We start from the raw sequence: 18,782 nt of genomic DNA on the forward strand, positions 1-18,782 counted from the left end.
CAGCATCCTGCACGGTCAGACTCCACGTGCCCGGACTGAGCCTGCCCAGGAGGGAACCACCGATGTCCCTGGGAGCGCAGCACCAGGCAGGGAGTTAACGGGTCACAGCACTGGCTTCGTTAGCCCAATCCACCAAATTCCCCTAAAAGAGCCCAGTACTTTCTGCTATTTGCCTTAAGAGCCTTACCCAGGCAAGGAGGTCTCCTCTCACACACACGCCACAGCCACCCGGTCGTACACCTGGTTTTTTCTTTCACTAATGCTGCCAGACCAGTAAGACTGGATTTGATTTTCTTTGGAGGATTTTTTTTTTTTTTCCTTATCCCAAAATACATCCCTGCTGCCCCAGTAACACAGAAAAAATGTGGGCGTTATCTGTGTAGTTTCAGGTAAGTTTAGAGACCTCAGTTGCCACCTTCTTGGAGACTGTTGTTCAGACTGTCTCAGAGAAACAGAATTCTTAGAAATTATTTGGTCTGGACACCAAACCTGCACCATTAGACCCCAAAAGATAAAGGACCTGATTCTAGACCAGAAGGTCAGTCTTTGAGTCAACTTAGGGCAAATGTTAAGGTGACAGACAAGCAAATAACTAAATAAAAAGCCCATGAGGAGTTGTATGGGAGCCTGACTTCCTACAGAGAGCCCTCAGCATCTGCAGGTTCTCTGAGATCTCACGTTGCTGTTCTTTTTCTCAGCAGTTTTTCTCGATCTTCACAAATTACTAAAAAAACCTGATCTCCTCTACATCCTCTTTGTTGAATTTGGCTGAAATCAGAGCAGGAGTTCAAAGGGGGGATGCAGGGAGGAGCAGACACACACATGCACACTCATACTCTGGGTTGAGTTCAGGCACACAAAAGGGATGCTCAGAAGCCTCACTAATAAGAGATTGGGGGCAGGGGGGGGAAAAGTGAAACCAACTGTTTTATAAAGAGCAAACATTGCCCACTGCCAGGCCCTGGGGCTGGTGGTGTGAGGACGGTCCCATCCTGGGTAGAGATGATCCCAAATCCTCCTTTGTTTCTCAGCTTGGCTCTTCAAGTTTTCTTTGCTTTTTTTTTTTTTCTTTTCTTTTTTTCTTGGTGGTTTGTTTTTTTTTTTGGTTGGGTTTTTTTTGTAAGGTAACAATACCTCCTTTCAGGCACTGCCAAAGTCCTACTCAAGCCCACTCAGATAAGAGCTGGCAGGAAAGGTAACTGCCATCAATATTTTGGTGAATGTTAACTACCTGAGGACAGACCGGGTAGGGGATCACAACAGTCGGTTGCGAGCACCTGGGCTATGTTTAAAAACACCACATTAAAAGTCATCTCCCTCCCTGGATCCCCCCGAATTCCCAGTAAAGTCTCTCCAGCGTTAGTGGCTGTAAAAGACAGCGCTTAGCAAGTCGGGACTAAGTCGACAGTCATGCTCCACACGAAGGTACGTTTTCATGATGCTTCTTTTGCGGCCGTTTCATTTACTCCACTAAAATATTATTCTTCAGCCAGAGTTTATTTTGGATAAGTGCGGCAAGTAGAATTTGTAGCCCTAGATTCTCAAGTGCAGGTTTCAGAATTAAATGTTTAAAAAAAAAAAAAAGTAAAAAATAATTAAAAAAAATAAAAAAATTGGGGATGTCTTTTTTTTTGCTGGGGTTTCCCAGAGAGTTGCAGGCTATCGCTCCCTCGCCCGGGCTCTGGGAAAGCCGCGTTTTGTCTGTCGTTTCTGAAGGCAGCACCTGTTTTCATCCTTTTCTTCAAAGTCAAAAATCGTTTTGTATGTTATGAGTAGGAACCCGGGATTACGATAAAGAGTGGTTTCAGACTGACAGCAAATTAAACTGCAAGCCAAGGTATATATACACCATTCGGAGACATATTTATAATAGGTTTTTTCCTAAAACCAGAAAATATAATGATATTCTGTCATGGAGTCTGAGACTTGCCGTGTTATTATTAAGACATAGCAAACATTTCTAGGTAAAAAACCGGGAGCTGGATGGTGTTATTCTCAGAATAAGCTTTTCCCACTTAGCAGCAGGATGACTTTTTTTCTCATGTTCGTGCAAAAAAAGTATGATTTTTGCCAAGCTAAATGGCCAGTGCATATTTCTAATCTGTCACAGATAGGAGAGGCAGGTAGACAGGCAGACGCAGAAAAACCAGTACTCCCTGCCCTCCTGACTTCTGTTTTTCTATCTGCTTTGCCATATTAATTTTAACGCGATGAGTGTTACACTATTTTTTCTTTTAACCATAAGCACGCTGGTCCTGCAACAGCTATTCCTTCTTTTTCGGTACATAAATAAAGCAAATGAAGACAGAAAGAAAATGGAATACGTGATACGCCCTTGCAAAGTTTCACTGTTAAATAAATAAATTTTTAAAAGGCAATTCTGTTTACGGAGTAAATAGGGATTTAGAAAGAAATTAAAAGAGCATCTCTGGCCCGGCTACCCAGCACCGGAGCGGCTGCTGGGCTGTCCTGCCCCTTGCTGCCTCCAGCTTGGGACGGGTCCCTACAGAGACCTGGACCTTGGTCCAGCCCCAGGGGAGGTATTTAAAAACACCCTTTAATTTCAGGGCCTTTGGAACAGGGCTCACAGTCCTTACCCGGCTCCTTTAGCCCCCCCACCCTGGGAAATTCTCCTTAATTATCAGCACAGGGCAAAAAAAGGGAAGAAATGGGTGAAGCAACCACGAACGCCTCAGGGATGCTGCTCTGCGAGGAGCATCACGGCAGCCCCGAGTCCCCGGGCGCCCAGCAATGCCATCCAGCCACCACCACCAAAAAACGGGCACCGTAAAAGTGCCTCAAAATGCTTTTCCCACGGGAAAAGGAGCTTGGGAGCTGCTTGGTGCCACATCCCTTGCTTCCTGGGACAGAGCACCCCCAGAACCCATGGGGAGCTGGAAAACCACGTCCCACACTCAGCAGCATCCTTGGGGTTAGGAAAATGCTGAGTGCTCGCTCCCGGTCACATCCTGCCTCGGATTGATGGAGAGACACGGCCACGTCCAACGGCAGAGAGACCAGGGCGAAAAAGGGCCCAAATTGAAACAAGAGCAAACCCGGACCGCGGCAGTTTCAGCATCCCCCCAGTGGGTGCCCATCGGGGCGGGAGGAAGGGGCTCACACAAAACCAGACCCTGAGAAGCGAGGGAACTGGGTGGCCCCGAGCACACCCTTTGCTTTCCCCGTTCCCAGCAGCCCCGAGGAAGAAATACAACGCAAAACACACACACACAAAAAAAAGTTTTATGTAAATTCTTAGACGTGTCTTAAGATTTATGTTCTATGTAAAATAAAATATTTATACAGCACTCGGGCACATAGCTATGCACTTGGCATAAAAGGGGAACAGCAAGACAGAGATACACATATTTTCAGTATATGTGAGCGCATGCATACGTGAGTCTGTGTTTAGATATATATATATAACTAAAACAAATCCCTGTTTATTACTCAGTAGAGAAAACTGCAGTTTTTTTACATAAATAATCCCAGTGTAAATAAACTCCCCACCCTGAGCAAACTAAATGTGATCCCATAGCAGATTTCTCTATTTTTCAAATAAATCATCGTTCCACCCGAACATGGACCTGGCAGATAGAATTTCCCAATCACTCAGGAGCAGCGGTGGGATAGGAGCTGGAAACAACCCAAACAAACAATTTTACAAGTTCCAGAAGTCGAACGCTCCCCTCTCACCCCCGTATCCACCATCTCCCTTTTTTTTTTTTTTTTTTTTTTTTTTAAATTTCTTTTTTTAATTTGAAGAGCAGGAGGGGTGGGCGCTGCCGCGTTCGTTGGCCCATAGGAAACCGGTGACCCAGGGACATCTGCAAGCCATTAGGACACAGACTTCAGGTAGCTCCCAGAAACACGTGCTGTCCACATTACACCCTCCAAGTATATTTCCACAACTTTACTTCTCCAAATAAACAGTCAGGCTCTCCCTGCATTAGCAAGGAGCTGCACAAACAGGTAGAGAGAATGGCAGTTTTATTCCCCCTTCCAATTCTGATGGATTTCTTGTAAGCTGTTGCTGGGCTCTGTAATTTGAACTATTGCTTGGAAAACATAATAGGGCCGGTTTAAAATTACGGCCATTTATTTATCTGTATGTGACTATGAAACATCATGTACGATTTGCACAGCATGTTAGCGCCGTACCCGCGCTGCCGCTCAGGGGAGCGTGCTCTACGAGACAAATGGGGCAAAAGAAAACTAAAAATATATATATATATATATAAAACCCAGAATCTACCAGGGCCTATAATTAGGCTGAGAGATTTCTTTTTTTTTTTTTTTTTTAATTTATAAGCAGGTTTTATACCTTCTAAAGCAATTCTACATCTCTTTAACCTCGCTAAGAGCACGAGCCGTCGCGATGCCACTCGCGTCCCTGCACAAGCACGGGGACACGAGTGGTGGTGGCTGATGTCAGAGTGAACGCAGGCAGCGGCGCTGACAGCCAGGTACTCATCTGTTTGTAAGAAAAAATGGAAAAAAAATAGGTAGAAGGTGATGCTGACCACTTGTTGCCAGCATTCGCTCTAGGGCATTTTTCTTTTTCTGGAGAGCTCGGTATTGTTATGAATGAAAACTACATCTTTTGTCCTCATTACCAGAGCTTTACTTTTGGCTTTGATCAGTTTACCCTGAGTGATTCGAACCAGATTGATTTATCTTAGCATCTGATGGAGAACCGCTTCCAGCTCTGGCTGACATCCGCTCCGAGGGGACGCCGGGGGATGCTGGGGCTGGCAAACAGGGCAAATCCACAGCCAACAGCAGAGCAGCAGACACCTCTGATCGGGCCAAAAGTAGCCATGCAAGTTAAAGGAGCACCTTGGGGGGAAAAAAAAAAAAAAAAAAAAAAATTCTCCTTTTTTTCCCTCCTAGGAGAAAAACTCAGCGCTTTTGGGAGGGTATTTCCATTCCACTTTAACCGAGCCTGATAAATTTTCCATTTACCCAAGTTTGCAGAGCTTCGAGCCAAACACTGTGAGCAAATAAATAAATAAATAACCCCAAAATGTATCGCTTTAATCTCCAGAAAAGAGCATTTGTGAAGTACAAGGTTGTGCGCAGTGGTTTCCAGCTGTGGCAGAAGGAGCAGAAAAGAACGGCGAGGTTATGTCTATTTGCTATGGCGGAGCCTGCGTCGGAGCCAGGGAGCGTTAAAACTCAGCTCGGAGCTCTGGGATCCAAAATGTGAGTGAGAATAAATCCGTCCCTGGATTTTCCTGTAGGGGAGCAGCTCAGCAAACTCGGGAGCTGCCGATCAGCCCCGGTCTTTCTTAGTAGTAAAGTTAAAAATCTCCATCCTTCCCTCTCCTTTTCTCAGATTCTTACATTTGTAGCATTAAAAAAAACTCTTTTCCAGGGGGAAAAACCCTTTCTTTGATCCAAACGACCACAATGCCTTTACCCCCATCTCTGAGCCTCAGCCTAATCCTCATCACCCCTGGCAGGATCTGGCCCCGGCGGCTTCATGTTCCCAGGATTATTTTTTTTAAAATGGTAAATCTCAACGCTATTTAAAGTGATGCTATTTCACCAGCCACAATGAGTGTGCACTTATTTAATAGCTAAAACAGACAGACACAGTCAAATTAACGCTGCCATCCAGCTCAGCCCTTGTAAATAATTAGAATCATTTTACTGCAATAATCAGAATCATTTTACTGCAGGGCTGAGATTCCTCTTCTGAAACTTCCGAACTTCTTTCGCTTTATTCTATACAGTGAGCCCACCAAGATGGTACTTTTAGGCATGGATTAAAATGCTGTAAAAGCAAATATCTTTCAGGCACTTGCCTGGGAGTCTTCAGGCTCCCTGTTCCCTCACACGCTGAAGAAGGGGGGAAAAAAGTGCCCGTCCTCCAGCTTTCTCACCCATTCCCAGGGTGGCATTTGCCAAGCTTAAATCAACACTGTCTTGTCTCCAGCTCAAGCCATAGCAGCTTTTGAGGGTGCAAAGCACCTTCAACAAGCAGCGAAATACATAGATTTTTAAAAATTAACACAACGACATATACAATACCCAGGAATTCTTAGCTAAATTTACAAAATGAATGACAATTCTGCCCCCAGTACATCACCAGTCACCTACTGCTCTTCCTCTTTTTTTTTTTTTTTTTTAAACTGTACAATGACCTTCTGATAAGGACGTGTCAGAATGCGCCTGAGAAACGCTCAGGCTTTTGAAAAATAAATAGATAGAGTACAAAAGCGGACACGACCACAGCTCTCCGCAAGGCAGAGGTGGCCGCGGCACGACGTGTCCATCAGCGCCGGCACGAGGTCACCTCTGGACCGGCTCAAATCCATCTGGCATCAAGGGTCACCTCGGAAGGGGCTCAACACCGACCTCGTGTCCCGGGACGGTGGCCAGTCCCACGGCTCTCGGGCAGGTCACCCTATAAACCCACGCACAAGCTCGGTTCCTGCATCAGTAACGCTTCTGAGATGGGAAAGAAAAACGTGTCGCCTAACACAGCAGCGCCCAAATTGGCGAGATGTAGGATGCCTGCCCTGGAGACCCCACCACAACCGAAAAAAATGGGATGGAGAAAAATTAACTAAAACGTTAACATCTTGTGCTGCACGTGAAAACGTTCAGCAGTGACCAAGGGGATGGGTGACCCTTCCCAGCTCACAGCCCTTGTTTGTTAGACAGGAAAAACCCAGAGAGCGCAAAGGCTGTTCGGCTGCTGGAATTATTTGGTGCTTGGTGGGATGCAGCACAACTCTTATTTTTAATAAAATGTCATTGTTTAGGAGGGAGTGATTTTTTTCTAGGAGGGAGCGATAATCACTCTGCATTAACCGCGCTGCACCACCCCCAGGACTGAAATCCGCCGTCCAAAACCACCGGAGCCAACGGTCCCGGATAAATTCAAAGGCGTGATCGTACCTGGCAGTCACAATTTGTGCCATCGAGCAATGATCGATACCGTTTCGATATCAAAATTAAGAGATCTGCTGTGGGAACGCCTTTGATTTTAGTGAATTTTACTCTAACCCCAAATCCTGCCGTTTTGCCCCCATTTCGCACGGCAGCAAACAGGAGCGGGGGAAGCGTTTCTCGGGATGGGGAGGCAGCGGCACCTTCTCCTTGGGTTTCTCACCGACTGGGGGAGACGGATTTGTGCCAGAGGACGGAGGCGCCGCGGGCCCGGCGTGAGGTCAGAGGGGACGGGGTGACGTCACAGCCTCCCCGGTGAAGCCAGCGCCCGTCAAACACCCATCCCTTGGCCGGGGGGGTCGGCCCGCCTGTAGCGAGGAGGGGAGGCAGGCAGGCGTTAGGAAAGAGCAAACTTCATCAGGCTCAAAGGGGGAGCTGGATCAAACGCCCCCCGGCTCCCACAAAACATCAGTAAAACGCAACTTACTTCAGCATGACAGTTCTAACCCGCATCACTATTGTATTTGTAAGGTCGGAGAGAAAAAAAAGACAAAATACCCCACGCGGGGGCTATTCCCTTTGCTACCAAACCTCTCATCTCCTCCAGTCGCTGCTCAGAGGCTTGGAAAGCTCGTTTCCTAAAAATCGGTGATTTGGTTTAGCAGAAGACAAAAAAAAAAAAAAATAAAATCATCAACCGAGGGCTATAATCCACGCGCTTCTTACTCAAAAGCTTTCCTGGTAGCTGAGCTTGCCACTTACAATAAAACCATGTTAATTCTTTAAAAAGAATAGAAAACTTCCATCCTGACGGAAAAGCAGCAACAGCGTGTCGCTTCAAAGGGAGCTTCTACGCTTGCAAAACAACTGTGATTAATCAACTTGCCCGTATAGTCTAAACAGTCCATAGAACGGGAATTAAAAATAATAACTCAGAAATTATAAAATTAAATGCGATAACTGGAAAACTCTTTTCCATTTCTCTTTTGTTTATTGTTCAAACTTGTCAAACCACTTTCTTTTGTTAAAACAGATTCTTTTGTAATGAAAAGGCAGAGTCCCTTTTCAGCAGATGGACTTTCAGAATGAAAAATGTTCTAATTATTACACTTTTCATTAAATCAATTATCCTCCCAAATTGTTTTTGTGTTTATCTCTGCCAATCAGCAGTAAAGCCATGGAACAATCTGTTGTCACCATATTTTTCTCCTCCAGGTACATTTGTTCAGATTTTTGCTACAGCAGCTCCAGCTGAGATAAGAACAATCTACTGCCGGAGTTTTCTTTGATGTTCCTATAACAAATACATATATTAAAAGAGATTTGTTGAGCTAAATTCCACTCATGCACCAGCCTAGAGCCGAAATTGCCAAGGGAAAATATTTCAAAATTACCTCCTTTAGCATTTTGCTGTAAGTTTACCTCTTTCACTGCAAATAACGACACAAAATCCAGCGGATCTTTTCTCGGACTACTGCATATTTAGAGGATACATAATGCTGTGAAAACCGTCTTTGCTGTTGCAGGCAATAAGAAACCCCAAATTGCTCCTGAAGAAAAATCACCTTCTGCTCTCAGTCCCCTTGTTCTTTCAGACAAAGGCTCTGGAAACAGGACAGACACTTACCTTTAAACTCACCCAAATAAAACTACTTACTCCGAAAGTTTGCAAGCGAAAATCAAAAAAAAAAATTAAAAAAAAAAATCTCAGGGAAAGATAGCAAAAGACAAGCAGGGTGTACCAGGGAGATTGCTTTCAAACGCGTTTATTCAGAGCTCCTTCCCCCTCTGCTCTGGGGTTGGGTTTGGGTTTTTTTTTTCCCCCTTAAAAAACTTTTTTTTTTTTTTTCACGTGCCATTTCCAATACCTTTAAAACGCACTTATGAACCTAACGGTGACAATCGCGACACGAGATCCCCACCAGGCTACGGCCACTGCCCCGAGGATTGTCCAAACAGGACAAAAGCTGCAAACCAAAGCCCCAAATTCAAGCAGCTTCCATAAAACACCAACTTTTAACGCTCGACTTGAAATGAAAAATTAAGTGCTGCGTATTTGGTAAAGGGAGAACTGGTAGAATGTCTCTCCCCCCCCCCCCTCCCTCGAAACCCGCGCAGGGAGCCGAGGGCGCAGGGGAGGGACGCGGGGGAAGCGGGCAGCTGCCTTCACACTCCTTGCGCTGAAATTCGCTTCTCACCGAAGTCCCCCCCCCGCCTCCTTTAAACCTTCCAAGCCGAGATCTGCTCTATCATCTGCCAGCATCCCCCAAACTTCATTTTTTCGGGCACGGAAAAGGATTTTGATCACCAAAAAAAAAAATAAAATAAATAAAATAAAAGCGCAATACCGGATGATTCCCTATAAATCCAGATCTTTGCCTTTATCTAGAGATAACCCTGAAAAACTCCCAGCGTTTATTTGCTTTTCTGCTGTTTGGTTCGATGTAACAGTTGGTCAACTCAGCAAAACTTTTTTTTGCTGGGGGCGGGGGGGGGGGGGGCCTCTTTTTTTTTTTTTCCTCCCGCAGAGCTCCAGCGCGGGCTCCATCACCCCGCGGAGCAGCGCGGCCGCGGCCACCGGGCTGGAGAATAATGATATAAAGAGAAATAAAAATAATGGGGGGGGAGTATGGGGCGGGGGGGGGGGGGTAATACAGCGGGAGGGGGGCGCGGGGGGACGCGCCGGAGCGCGCACACACACCCGCAGAGAAAATAAAATAATTTAAAAAAAAAAAAAAAAAAACAAAACAAAAACAAGCGGGTTTGGGGTATTGGAGGTGTCCCGCACCCCCCGCGCACTGTCCCGGCAGGGGTGGCGCCGCGGAGGGGCGCGGAGAGGCGCGGACCGACACTCACACACACACACCCCCCCCGCCCCGCCCCCGCCGCGCCGTTCCTGGGCCTTTGGCGCCCCCTCGGGACGGCGCCGCGCACCGCGCGCTCCCGGCCGCCGCCGCTCCGCGCCCGCGGAGGAGAGAGGGGCCGGGGAACCGGGGAATGGGGGGGGGGGGGGGAGCCGCCCGCGGGGCGGGGTGGGGGTGTGGGGGTGTGGGGGGGGGGGGTGTGGGGGTGTCTCCATCGCTCCTTCCGGGAAACCACAAAAACCCCGCGGCGGGCGGAGCGGCGCCAAGAAGCGCGGAGTGCTCCGCCGCTCCGCACCCGCGCAAAGCGGCTCCGCGCATCCCCCCCGCCACCCCCCCTTCTTCTTCTTCTTCTTCTTCTTCTTCTTCCTCCTCCTCCTCCTCCTCCCCCCCCGCCCTTCACGCCCCCTACGCGGGCGCTGCGCGGCGGCGTTTGCGCGCTCGGCGGCCCCGCCCCCCGGCGGCGGCTCAGCCAATGGCGTACGCGCCAGCCCCCGGGGGCCGCCCGCCCATTGGCCGAGCGCTCCCGGGCCGAAATCGCCGCGCAGAGTATTTATTCCCGCGCCGCGGCGCGGGGCGCAGAGCCGCGCTGGAGACCGGCGGGGCGCGACCGGCCCCGCGCTGCCCCCCGGCCTCCCGCACTCCGGCCTTTTCTTCTTCTTCTTTCTTTATTTTTTTTTTATTTTTTTTTTGTGGAGAGGAGGTTTTTTCCGCCCGTCCTTTCTCTCCTGCAACTTGCAAAAAGTTTCTTTCCCCACCCCTCCACCCTCTTTTTTTTTTTTGACTTAGAAGGGTAGAGAAAATAATAACAATAATAATTATAATAAAAAAAAAAAAACACTTTTGCGAACTTTTTCCAGCTTTCTTCCTCATTTCCCCAGCCGGGCTTCACGCTGGTGGGGGAACCGTCTCTTAGTTCTACTTTTTAACTCTTCCCTGCCCCTCAGCCACCTGCTTTTTTACTATTTTTAAAAATTTTTTTTCACCCCGTTTCCCCCCTCTGCCGCTTTCTCGCATGAATCTCCTAGACCCCTTCATGAAAATGACAGAAGAACAGGACAAATGTATCTCCGACGCCCCCAGCCCCACCATGTCGGATGATTCCGCCGGGTCCCCCTGCCCCTCTGGATCCGGTTCGGACACGGAGAACACCAGACCCCAAGAAAACACCTTCCCCAAGGGTGACCCCGACTTGAAGAAGGAGAACGACGAGGACAAATTCCCGGTGTGCATCCGCGAGGCGGTGAGCCAAGTGCTCAAGGGCTACGACTGGACCCTGGTGCCCATGCCCGTGCGGGTGAACGGCTCCAGCAAGAACAAGCCCCACGTGAAGAGACCCATGAACGCCTTCATGGTGTGGGCACAGGCTGCCCGCAGGAAACTGGCCGACCAGTACCCGCATCTCCACAACGCCGAGCTCAGCAAAACCCTGGGCAAGCTCTGGAGGTGGGTGCGGGGACCGCGCCGGGGCAGCTTGGGGCAGGGGAAGGGTGGATGGGGGGGGGGGGGCACTGCTGCCGCTTGCAAAGTTTGCTTTGAGTATCTCCGTACCACCGGTTAGAGGAGGTGGAAGAAGACGGAGAGGATGGTTTCAAGCGCGGAAAAGTTTTGCGTGCGCTGGCAAACTTTTTTGGCGTAAGGAGAAGGCGGAATTAGTAGGGGAAAAGGAGAGAAAGTCAGTCCCTGTGGCCGCTTTTTGGGCTTGCAAGTGGGGGTTGTTGGGTTTATTGTTGGAGTTTGGGGGTTTTTTGGTTTGGTTTGGTTTGTTTTTTTTTTCCCTTGAGCAATGCCCCGGGTGGAAGCTGGCCCCGACGGGCAGGAGGGGGCTGGCAGAGCCCCCACCCAGCCGGGCCTGCCTCGGCGTTTTGTTTGTTTGTGCTCTTGTCCAGAGGAAATGATGGTTTTCTGGATTGCATCAGCTTGGCCCGGGAGGAGAAGAGATGTGGGGCGAGGAGGGGGGGGGGGGGGTGCTGAGGGCGAGCGCCGAGGGGGGGGCTGTGCCAAGCCCCGGGTGGGTGGATGGGGGGGGTGCGATGAGTGGCGCATGGCTGGGTGCCCTCCGACTTCCAAAATAAGGCAGGGAGGGGAGAAAAACAGAAGGCAAGTGAGTCACCTGGCCGCCTCTTACTCTGTGACTGCAGAAAGGGGGGGGGGAAATCCTAAATTTGCGGCTGGAGGAGAAAGCTGTGAGCAAACCCGGCCCTGGCAGGCAGCGACGGGGGCGTCACCTCCAGCACCCCCGGGACGGGACGTGCGCCCTTGCAGGGGTGGCTGGCGGGGGGGGGGACACCGGCCACCACCCTCCGACCTCTTGTTCCACCGCCCAAGCAATGGGGGGGGGTAAAAGGGGGGTGACACCCAGCGTGTGCCCCAGACAGGGGGTTCAGCGCTGCGGGGGGGGGCTTTGTGTTGCCATTCAAGGGAGGGGTTGGGGCTGGTGGTGACGCTGTAGTGGGGGGACACGTTAATGCCCCCTGTGAGCTGCAGCCACTCACCCCCCCATGTGTGTGTGTCCCCCCCCCATCCCAGGCTGCTGAACGAGAGCGAGAAGCGTCCCTTCGTGGAGGAGGCCGAGCGGCTGCGGGTGCAGCACAAGAAGGACCATCCCGACTACAAGTACCAGCCTCGGCGGAGAAAGTCGGTGAAGAACGGGCAGTCGGAGCAGGAGGAGGGTTCCGAGCAAACCCACATCTCCCCCAACGCCATCTTCAAGGCGCTGCAGGCGGACTCCCCGCAGTCGTCCTCCAGCATCAGCGAGGTGCACTCCCCCGGGGAGCACTCGGGTAGGTCTCCGCCACCCCACGAGGTGTTAGGGAAGGGGGGGGTTAAGTCCCAGCTGCCTGAGAAAAGTTGCATCCCGAACCAGGCTGAAATTGGAATTGGGGAAGGGGCGAAGGGAAGGGACACCCAGAAACGCAGTGGGAAGGGGCTGGTGGCACCAGGAGAGAGGAGGGGGCAGAGCCACCCACCGGCCCTGCCCGTAGCACGGGCACACACACGCTCACCCGCGTGTGCCAACCCCTGCAGCACTCCCCCCGCCCCGCTCTGCCCATGAGAAACGTGAACCCGTGCTTCTTAAAAAAAAAAAAAAAAAATAAAAAAAATAAACCCAAAGATGGCCCCACTCTTGTGGCTGCTGTCTGAAGGCTCGGTAATTTTACCCGGCGTGATAGATCGACGCTGATAGGGCTGGTGTCTGTGTTCCTCACACCTGGGGATGTTTGTGTTGCCCTACGCAACCGCTTGCAAAAGCAACGCGCTGTCACCCGGCCGCCCCGCGGGTTAACGATTAACGGTGTTATCGGGGAGCCGCCGCGGCGACACCCCCTTCACGCCCGTGCCCTTTCCTTTCCTCCGCAGGGCAATCGCAGGGCCCCCCCACACCCCCCACCACCCCCAAGACGGACGCGCAGCCGGGCAAGCAGGACCTGAAGCGGGAGGGTCGCCCTCTGCAAGAAGGCGGCCGGCAGCCGCCCCACATCGACTTCCGAGACGTGGACATCGGCGAGCTCAGCAGCGACGTCATCTCCAACATCGAGACCTTCGACGTCAACGAGTTCGATCAGTACCTGCCCCCCAACGGTCACCCGGGGGTCCCGGCCACCCACGGCCAGCCCGGCCAGGTCACCTACACGGGCAGTTACGGCATCAGCAGCACGTCGGGCTCGCAGCCCGGGGCCGGCCACGTCTGGCTGTCGAAGCAGCAGGCGCAGGCGCCGCCGCAGGCGCAGCCGCAGCCGCAGCACGGGCTGCCGGCGCTGAGCGGCGAGCAGGGCCCGGCGCAGCAGAGGACGCACATCAAGACGGAGCAGCTCAGCCCCAGCCACTACAGCGAGCAACAGCAGCACTCCCCGCAGCAGATCAACTACAGCTCCTTCAACCTCCAGCACTACAGCTCCTCCTACCCCACCATCACGCGCTCCCAGTACGACTACACCGACCACCAGAACTCCAGCTCCTACTACAGCCACGCCGCCGGGCAGAGCAGCAGCCTCTACTCCACCTTCACCTACATGAACCCCACGCAGCGCCCCATGTACACCCCCATTGCAGACACTTCTGGGGTCCCCTCCATCCCCCAGACCCACAGCCCGCAGCACTGGGAACAGCCCGTCTACACACAGCTCACCAGACCCTAAAGCCATTTAGTAACGAGAAAAAATTTAAAAATAAAAAGAAATTTAAAAAAAAAAAAAAAAAAGAGATCCAAAAAGCACGGAAGAAGCAACAAGAAGAATGGAGAACTTCTCAGACTTTTTCCTTCTTTGAAATTAAAATAATAATTAGGAAAAAAAAAAGACGCTAAAGTTAAAGCTGGCGGGGGGGAGGAGAGAGCACCTCGAGCCTTCTGCACTACAGCATCCTCCAGGAAGTGGCCAGACCGCTCCGAGAACCGGCAAAACTCGGTACAGACTTTCCAAGGACTGGACTTTAACTCTGCTACCAGGGCGCAGCGTGGAGATGAGATTTCTAACCAACCAGCTCCGCTGTCTGTTCTCTGGACTTTTGTAATGATTTTTTTTTTTTAGCGGTAATTAAAAAAATGAAAAAAAAAAAAAACAAAACACAAACACGGGGGGGAAAAAAAAAAGAGAAAACTCGGTCCTCTGTGAGGAATATTCTCTATTTTAAATATTTTTTAGTATGTACTGTGTATGATTCGTTACCAATTTGAGGGGATTTATACATATTTTTTAGAGATTTTTTTTTTAAATGCTCTTATTTTTCCAACAGCTAAAAAAAAATGACACTTAGTGGAGCAGTCCTAGGTTTTCTTGCAGAGGTATTTTTGTATAGATAAGTGTCTTTTTTTCTCTCTAAAAATAAAAATCAAAAAGCAAAACGGCGTGCTTTGAACTTGGAACAAAGCTCTGTTTAAGTGGCCAGCGTCAGGCTTAGCGAGGGTCAGCTCTGCAGCGCGGGAGACACGAGCTGAGGTTGCGCGGGGACGAGCATGGGAGAGGCTTTATTTTTCTAACTAATAGCAAAACCAGCCCGGAGGAGATTTTTAACTTTATTTTTGAATAACCTTGAGCCTTAAGAAAGAAAAACAAAAGGGGTTTTTTTAAAAAAAAAAAAAAAAAGGCAGCAAAAAGTGCTGTTGAGAAGCCTTAAAAGCAGCCCTGTGATAATCACTTGTCCCCAGCTCTGCCTGTCCCTGGGGCTGGGGGGGGGGCTGAGCTCAACCCCCTCCAGCCACCCCCAATCAACCCCCCCGTCCACCCCAGGCCTGATGTAAAACCTGTCCAGGGGCTCCTCTCTGTTTGCGGGACATCACAGATACTTTAAATTATTTATTTTGTGAGAAGAGCAGTTTTTAATCACAATTTTCTTTTTTTTTTTTAATCTCCCTTCTATTTTAAGTCCTTTCAAAAGCAATTGCATTTGTTGGAGCATTATTTGGAAGGTAACCGTGCCTGTTAAATTATGGTCTAAACTGTAACCAGTCGTTTATTTATCTCTTTAATTCTTTTTTTATTATTATTATTATTATTCTTTTTGGAATCTGTGTCCTGGGTTTGTACAAACTTGTGCTCTTCCTTTTTCTTTTGTCTTAAGGATAAACTGGAAAAAAAAAAAAAATTTGTACAAACTGAAGATTGCAAATGTAGCGTATCACTGAATCATTTGCCTTGTTTTCTGCCTCAGCTCTCTGGGACACACGAGCTCGTGCGAGGACGAGACCCAACGCCCCGGCCGTGCCGTGGGGGCGGCACCGTTTTAGCTTTCCACCCCCAAAACTGGCTTGAGGTGGGGACACTGACTTTGGTGAAGCTGTGGCTGAACAGTTAAGGATTGCTTTTTAAAAAAGACAGCAAACTTTTTTTTTATTTAAAAAAAAAAATGATATATTTGTTAACATTTTTTTTTTTTTTTAGGGATTCAGTAGAAGAAAAAAAATCTTAAAGCACTCTTATAATATGGCATCTTTCTATTTCTGTATAAAAGCAGATCTTTTTAAAGTATTTCTGTAACTTAAAAGACCTGTCATTTAAATCATATTTTGTCTTTAGGTAAGTTTGGTTTGGTTTGTTTGCAAGATCCTTCTCTTTGTGAAACCTTTTTTTTTTTTTTTGTATATTATTGTTTGCAATAAATATACAGTGTATTAAAAGTTAAACACCCCACTGGTGTCGGTTTTATTAACAGCCTCCAAGCAAAGCCAGGGCCACGCTGAAGCCCCAGGATGGTTGTTGGCTTCACCGGTGGGGTTTGGGGTGTCCCCCCTCTTTTATCAGCCCAGCCATCACATCGACACCGGAGCCAGGGGCGCCCCGGTGGGATTCCCTTTGCAGGGGAGCAGCGGGATTCGGAGACAGACAAACAGCCAGGGTGACGATTCAGGGTGTGAACTCCAAAGGTGACGCTCGGCCCCAGCCCTCCCCAAGCCCCGCTGGCTCCGACCCGCTGTCACCGCGGCGGGAGGAGGCCGAGCACGAGCCGGGGGCAGAGGAGCTGCCAAGGGGGTTTGGGCTTTCAGGTCATTCTTACAAAACTGCTGAGATTTTTCCCCCAAAAAAGCTGAATTTTCCTGAACAGCCAAACGGGACACATAGCATCCTCAAAGCTCAGTGTCACCACTCGGCCCTGAGTGCCCCGGCACCCCAGCAAGGAAAGGCCCCCCCCCCCGGCTGGGTCAGGCGTTGCTTTTCCTATCAAACCCATCCCAGAGAAATCCCTGCTCCAAGCTCCAGCCGTCTGTAACCCCAGAGCTCCTCGGGAGCAGCTCACGGTGCTCAGGGCAGTCCAGCTTTGCCACCTCACCCCGCCTGAACCTGCGGCACCGCTTGTCACAGCCCTGCCCTGGGGCACAGCTGTGCTGAGCTTCGCCAGGCCTCAGCCCCGCTGGCTTCCAACACAGAGAAGCGTGCACCCGCCGCTGGCATCATTGCAGAGGTCTCTGGTGACAGCACAAGTCCGGGCGGGTCCCCTCCCAGGGCACAGTTATTCACACGTGAAAAATTCTGAAAAAATGTCATAACTTGACCCGGACTCTTGTGGGAGGCACAGGTAGCGCCCGGCAGCCCCACGCCACGACCTGAGCATGTCGCAGGACACTCCGGGGTGCCCCCCCAGAGCACGGGCTGTGTTAATAAACCCTATCAGATCGATCAGATCAAACATGAGTTTGCCAACAGGTTCTTCTGCTCCAGACCCTCCCTGGCCGAGAAGCCTCTGACCCCAGCAGAGACCTGCTCCCCCAAGCAGAGCACAGAGCTCACCGCTGCAACGCGAAGCCTCCACACTGTCGTAAAATATTTACTCTCCCTACAAGTAACACTTAAGCCAATTAACTGAAAGGGATTCATTTACTTTGCGCATTAGTTAGGGTCAGTGTCACTATTTACCTGTGCGCCCAGCCACCGCGGCTGGTGGGAACACTTTGGTCCCAGCCATTTTTCTGCAGCACGTGGCGGGTTTCTTCTGCCCCAATCGGACTTTGCCCGCTGCAAGTTTTGGCTTTGCTGCTCCTTTGGAAAGAAGAACAAACAGAGCTACTGGCGTTATGGCGAGGAAGCGCCCGGGAGCCCCAGCAAAGAGCTTGGCAGGCCCGTGGCCGGCACGGCACTGCCGAGAGGAGCAGCCGGCAGCAGACAAACAATTCAATAAAATGTCCTGATGCTCGTGGGGGTGGGTTGGGCTGTCACCCAGCAACAAGCTGGAAAACGTCCCAAAACCAGGACAGCCTTTGCCTGCTGCCTCTCCGGGGGTCTGGGAGGCACCTTTCGCATCCTCCCCCAGTTTGCACTGGGCGCAGGGAGAACCGGAGGGTGGGAGAGGGGCAGAGGCGGGAGGATCCTGAGCAGAGAGGACTGGGGTGAGCCCCGGCTGCGCTCGAGGTCTGCGGGGGCATTTCTGTCCCGACAGCCCGTGCTCAGCTCCCCTCTCTCTCCCCCTCCACCTCCCAGCCGGAAGCATCCCAGGGATATTTTTCTCGCAAGAAACCAAAAGAGCAAAGCTCATGACCCAACCCTGGACCTATAATTTCTGCACTGTTTACTTATGGTGTGGGCTTTAATGCTCTTGGCCTCCATTCGGGAAAGCCAAGCTGGACGCGGGTCCCTGGGCAGCTCCGAGCTTCCTGCCCACCCACCGCCGGGGCTCTGCCCTGCTCCGGGGGGCCGAGGGGACACCGAGAGAGAGGAAAAAAAAAATGCTGGAAAAGCTGCAGAGCTTCAGGGCACTTTGTGCTAGAAAGCAGAGTAGGAGGGGTGGGGGGGGGGAAAAAAAAAAAAAGAAAATTAATTCAAGGGAACTCTTACAATGCTGCAGGGCAGGTTTGAGCCGCAGCAGATAAGAGTGGGCGCAGGGACAGATGTGCACCAGGGCTGCTGCAATGCTGCGCAGCGGGTCGGGGAGCGCCGGCAGCGCTGCGGGCAGGGCAGAGCAGGGTGGGGGGCACCGGCAGAGCCCCCCCAGCTCCGGCAGAAAGCCACAGGGTTGAGACGGCGGCGGGCAGAGCGAGGCCGAGCCGTGCGGCCGGCCGGCTGCTTCCCCTGGTGCGCTGCCGTGTGCTGGCTTATCGTTCAGGGAAAAATAAGCAACTTTTTTTAAAAAAAATAAAAATAAAAAAGGGGGAGAATGTTTCAAAGCGGCACTGGGGAGCCCCATGGCACAACTCCCTCTTCTCTACCCAGGTCCCTGTAATGCCCCGTTGTGCCGGGCTCTACGCCCAGCCAGCTCCAGCCACACGCAGCTCTGCGCGCCGGCCGCCTGCAGCGGTGTCAGCTGCTCAGAAATGTAGCTTCAATTTGCATTTCCTCAGCCAGCTGTTCATGTTGACATCGTATTAAAGCCGGGGCTTTCTCCAGGAGAGGAGGCAAGCTCACGGCCAGCTGTGTGCCGGGATCCTGGGATCGGCGGCGGCTCCTGCCCAGCTGCCGCGTTCGGGACATGTAAGAGCGATATATCACAGCAGAGCCGGGCTCGCTGCGAATCAACTGAGATTTGCTCGGGTTTCTCTTTTGCTTTTTCAGGGCCCAGTTCCAGGAATCAGGTGGTTAAATGAGATGGAGATTT

General features: G+C 50.9%; 2 protein-coding genes across 2 annotated transcripts in view; one reads left to right on the forward strand and one right to left on the reverse strand.

Moving 5' to 3' along the window:
* Positions 1 to 18,782, reverse strand: part of SLC39A11 (solute carrier family 39 member 11) — a 434,680-nt gene that overhangs the window by 165,027 nt on the left and 250,871 nt on the right. The gene's annotated exons all lie outside the window — the stretch shown is intronic.
* SOX9 (SRY-box transcription factor 9) lies at positions 10,296 to 15,815 on the forward strand. Its single transcript, XM_074922203.1, has 3 exons — positions 10,296 to 11,207; positions 12,291 to 12,544; positions 13,122 to 15,815. Exons 1-3 carry the CDS (start codon positions 10,777 to 10,779, stop codon positions 13,898 to 13,900), a joined length of 1,464 nt encoding a protein of 487 aa, XP_074778304.1. The 5' UTR covers positions 10,296 to 10,776; the 3' UTR covers positions 13,901 to 15,815.

Source organism: Athene noctua, chromosome 18, assembly GCF_965140245.1.
Source record: "Athene noctua chromosome 18, bAthNoc1.hap1.1, whole genome shotgun sequence".
NCBI lineage: Eukaryota > Metazoa > Chordata > Aves > Strigiformes > Strigidae > Athene > Athene noctua.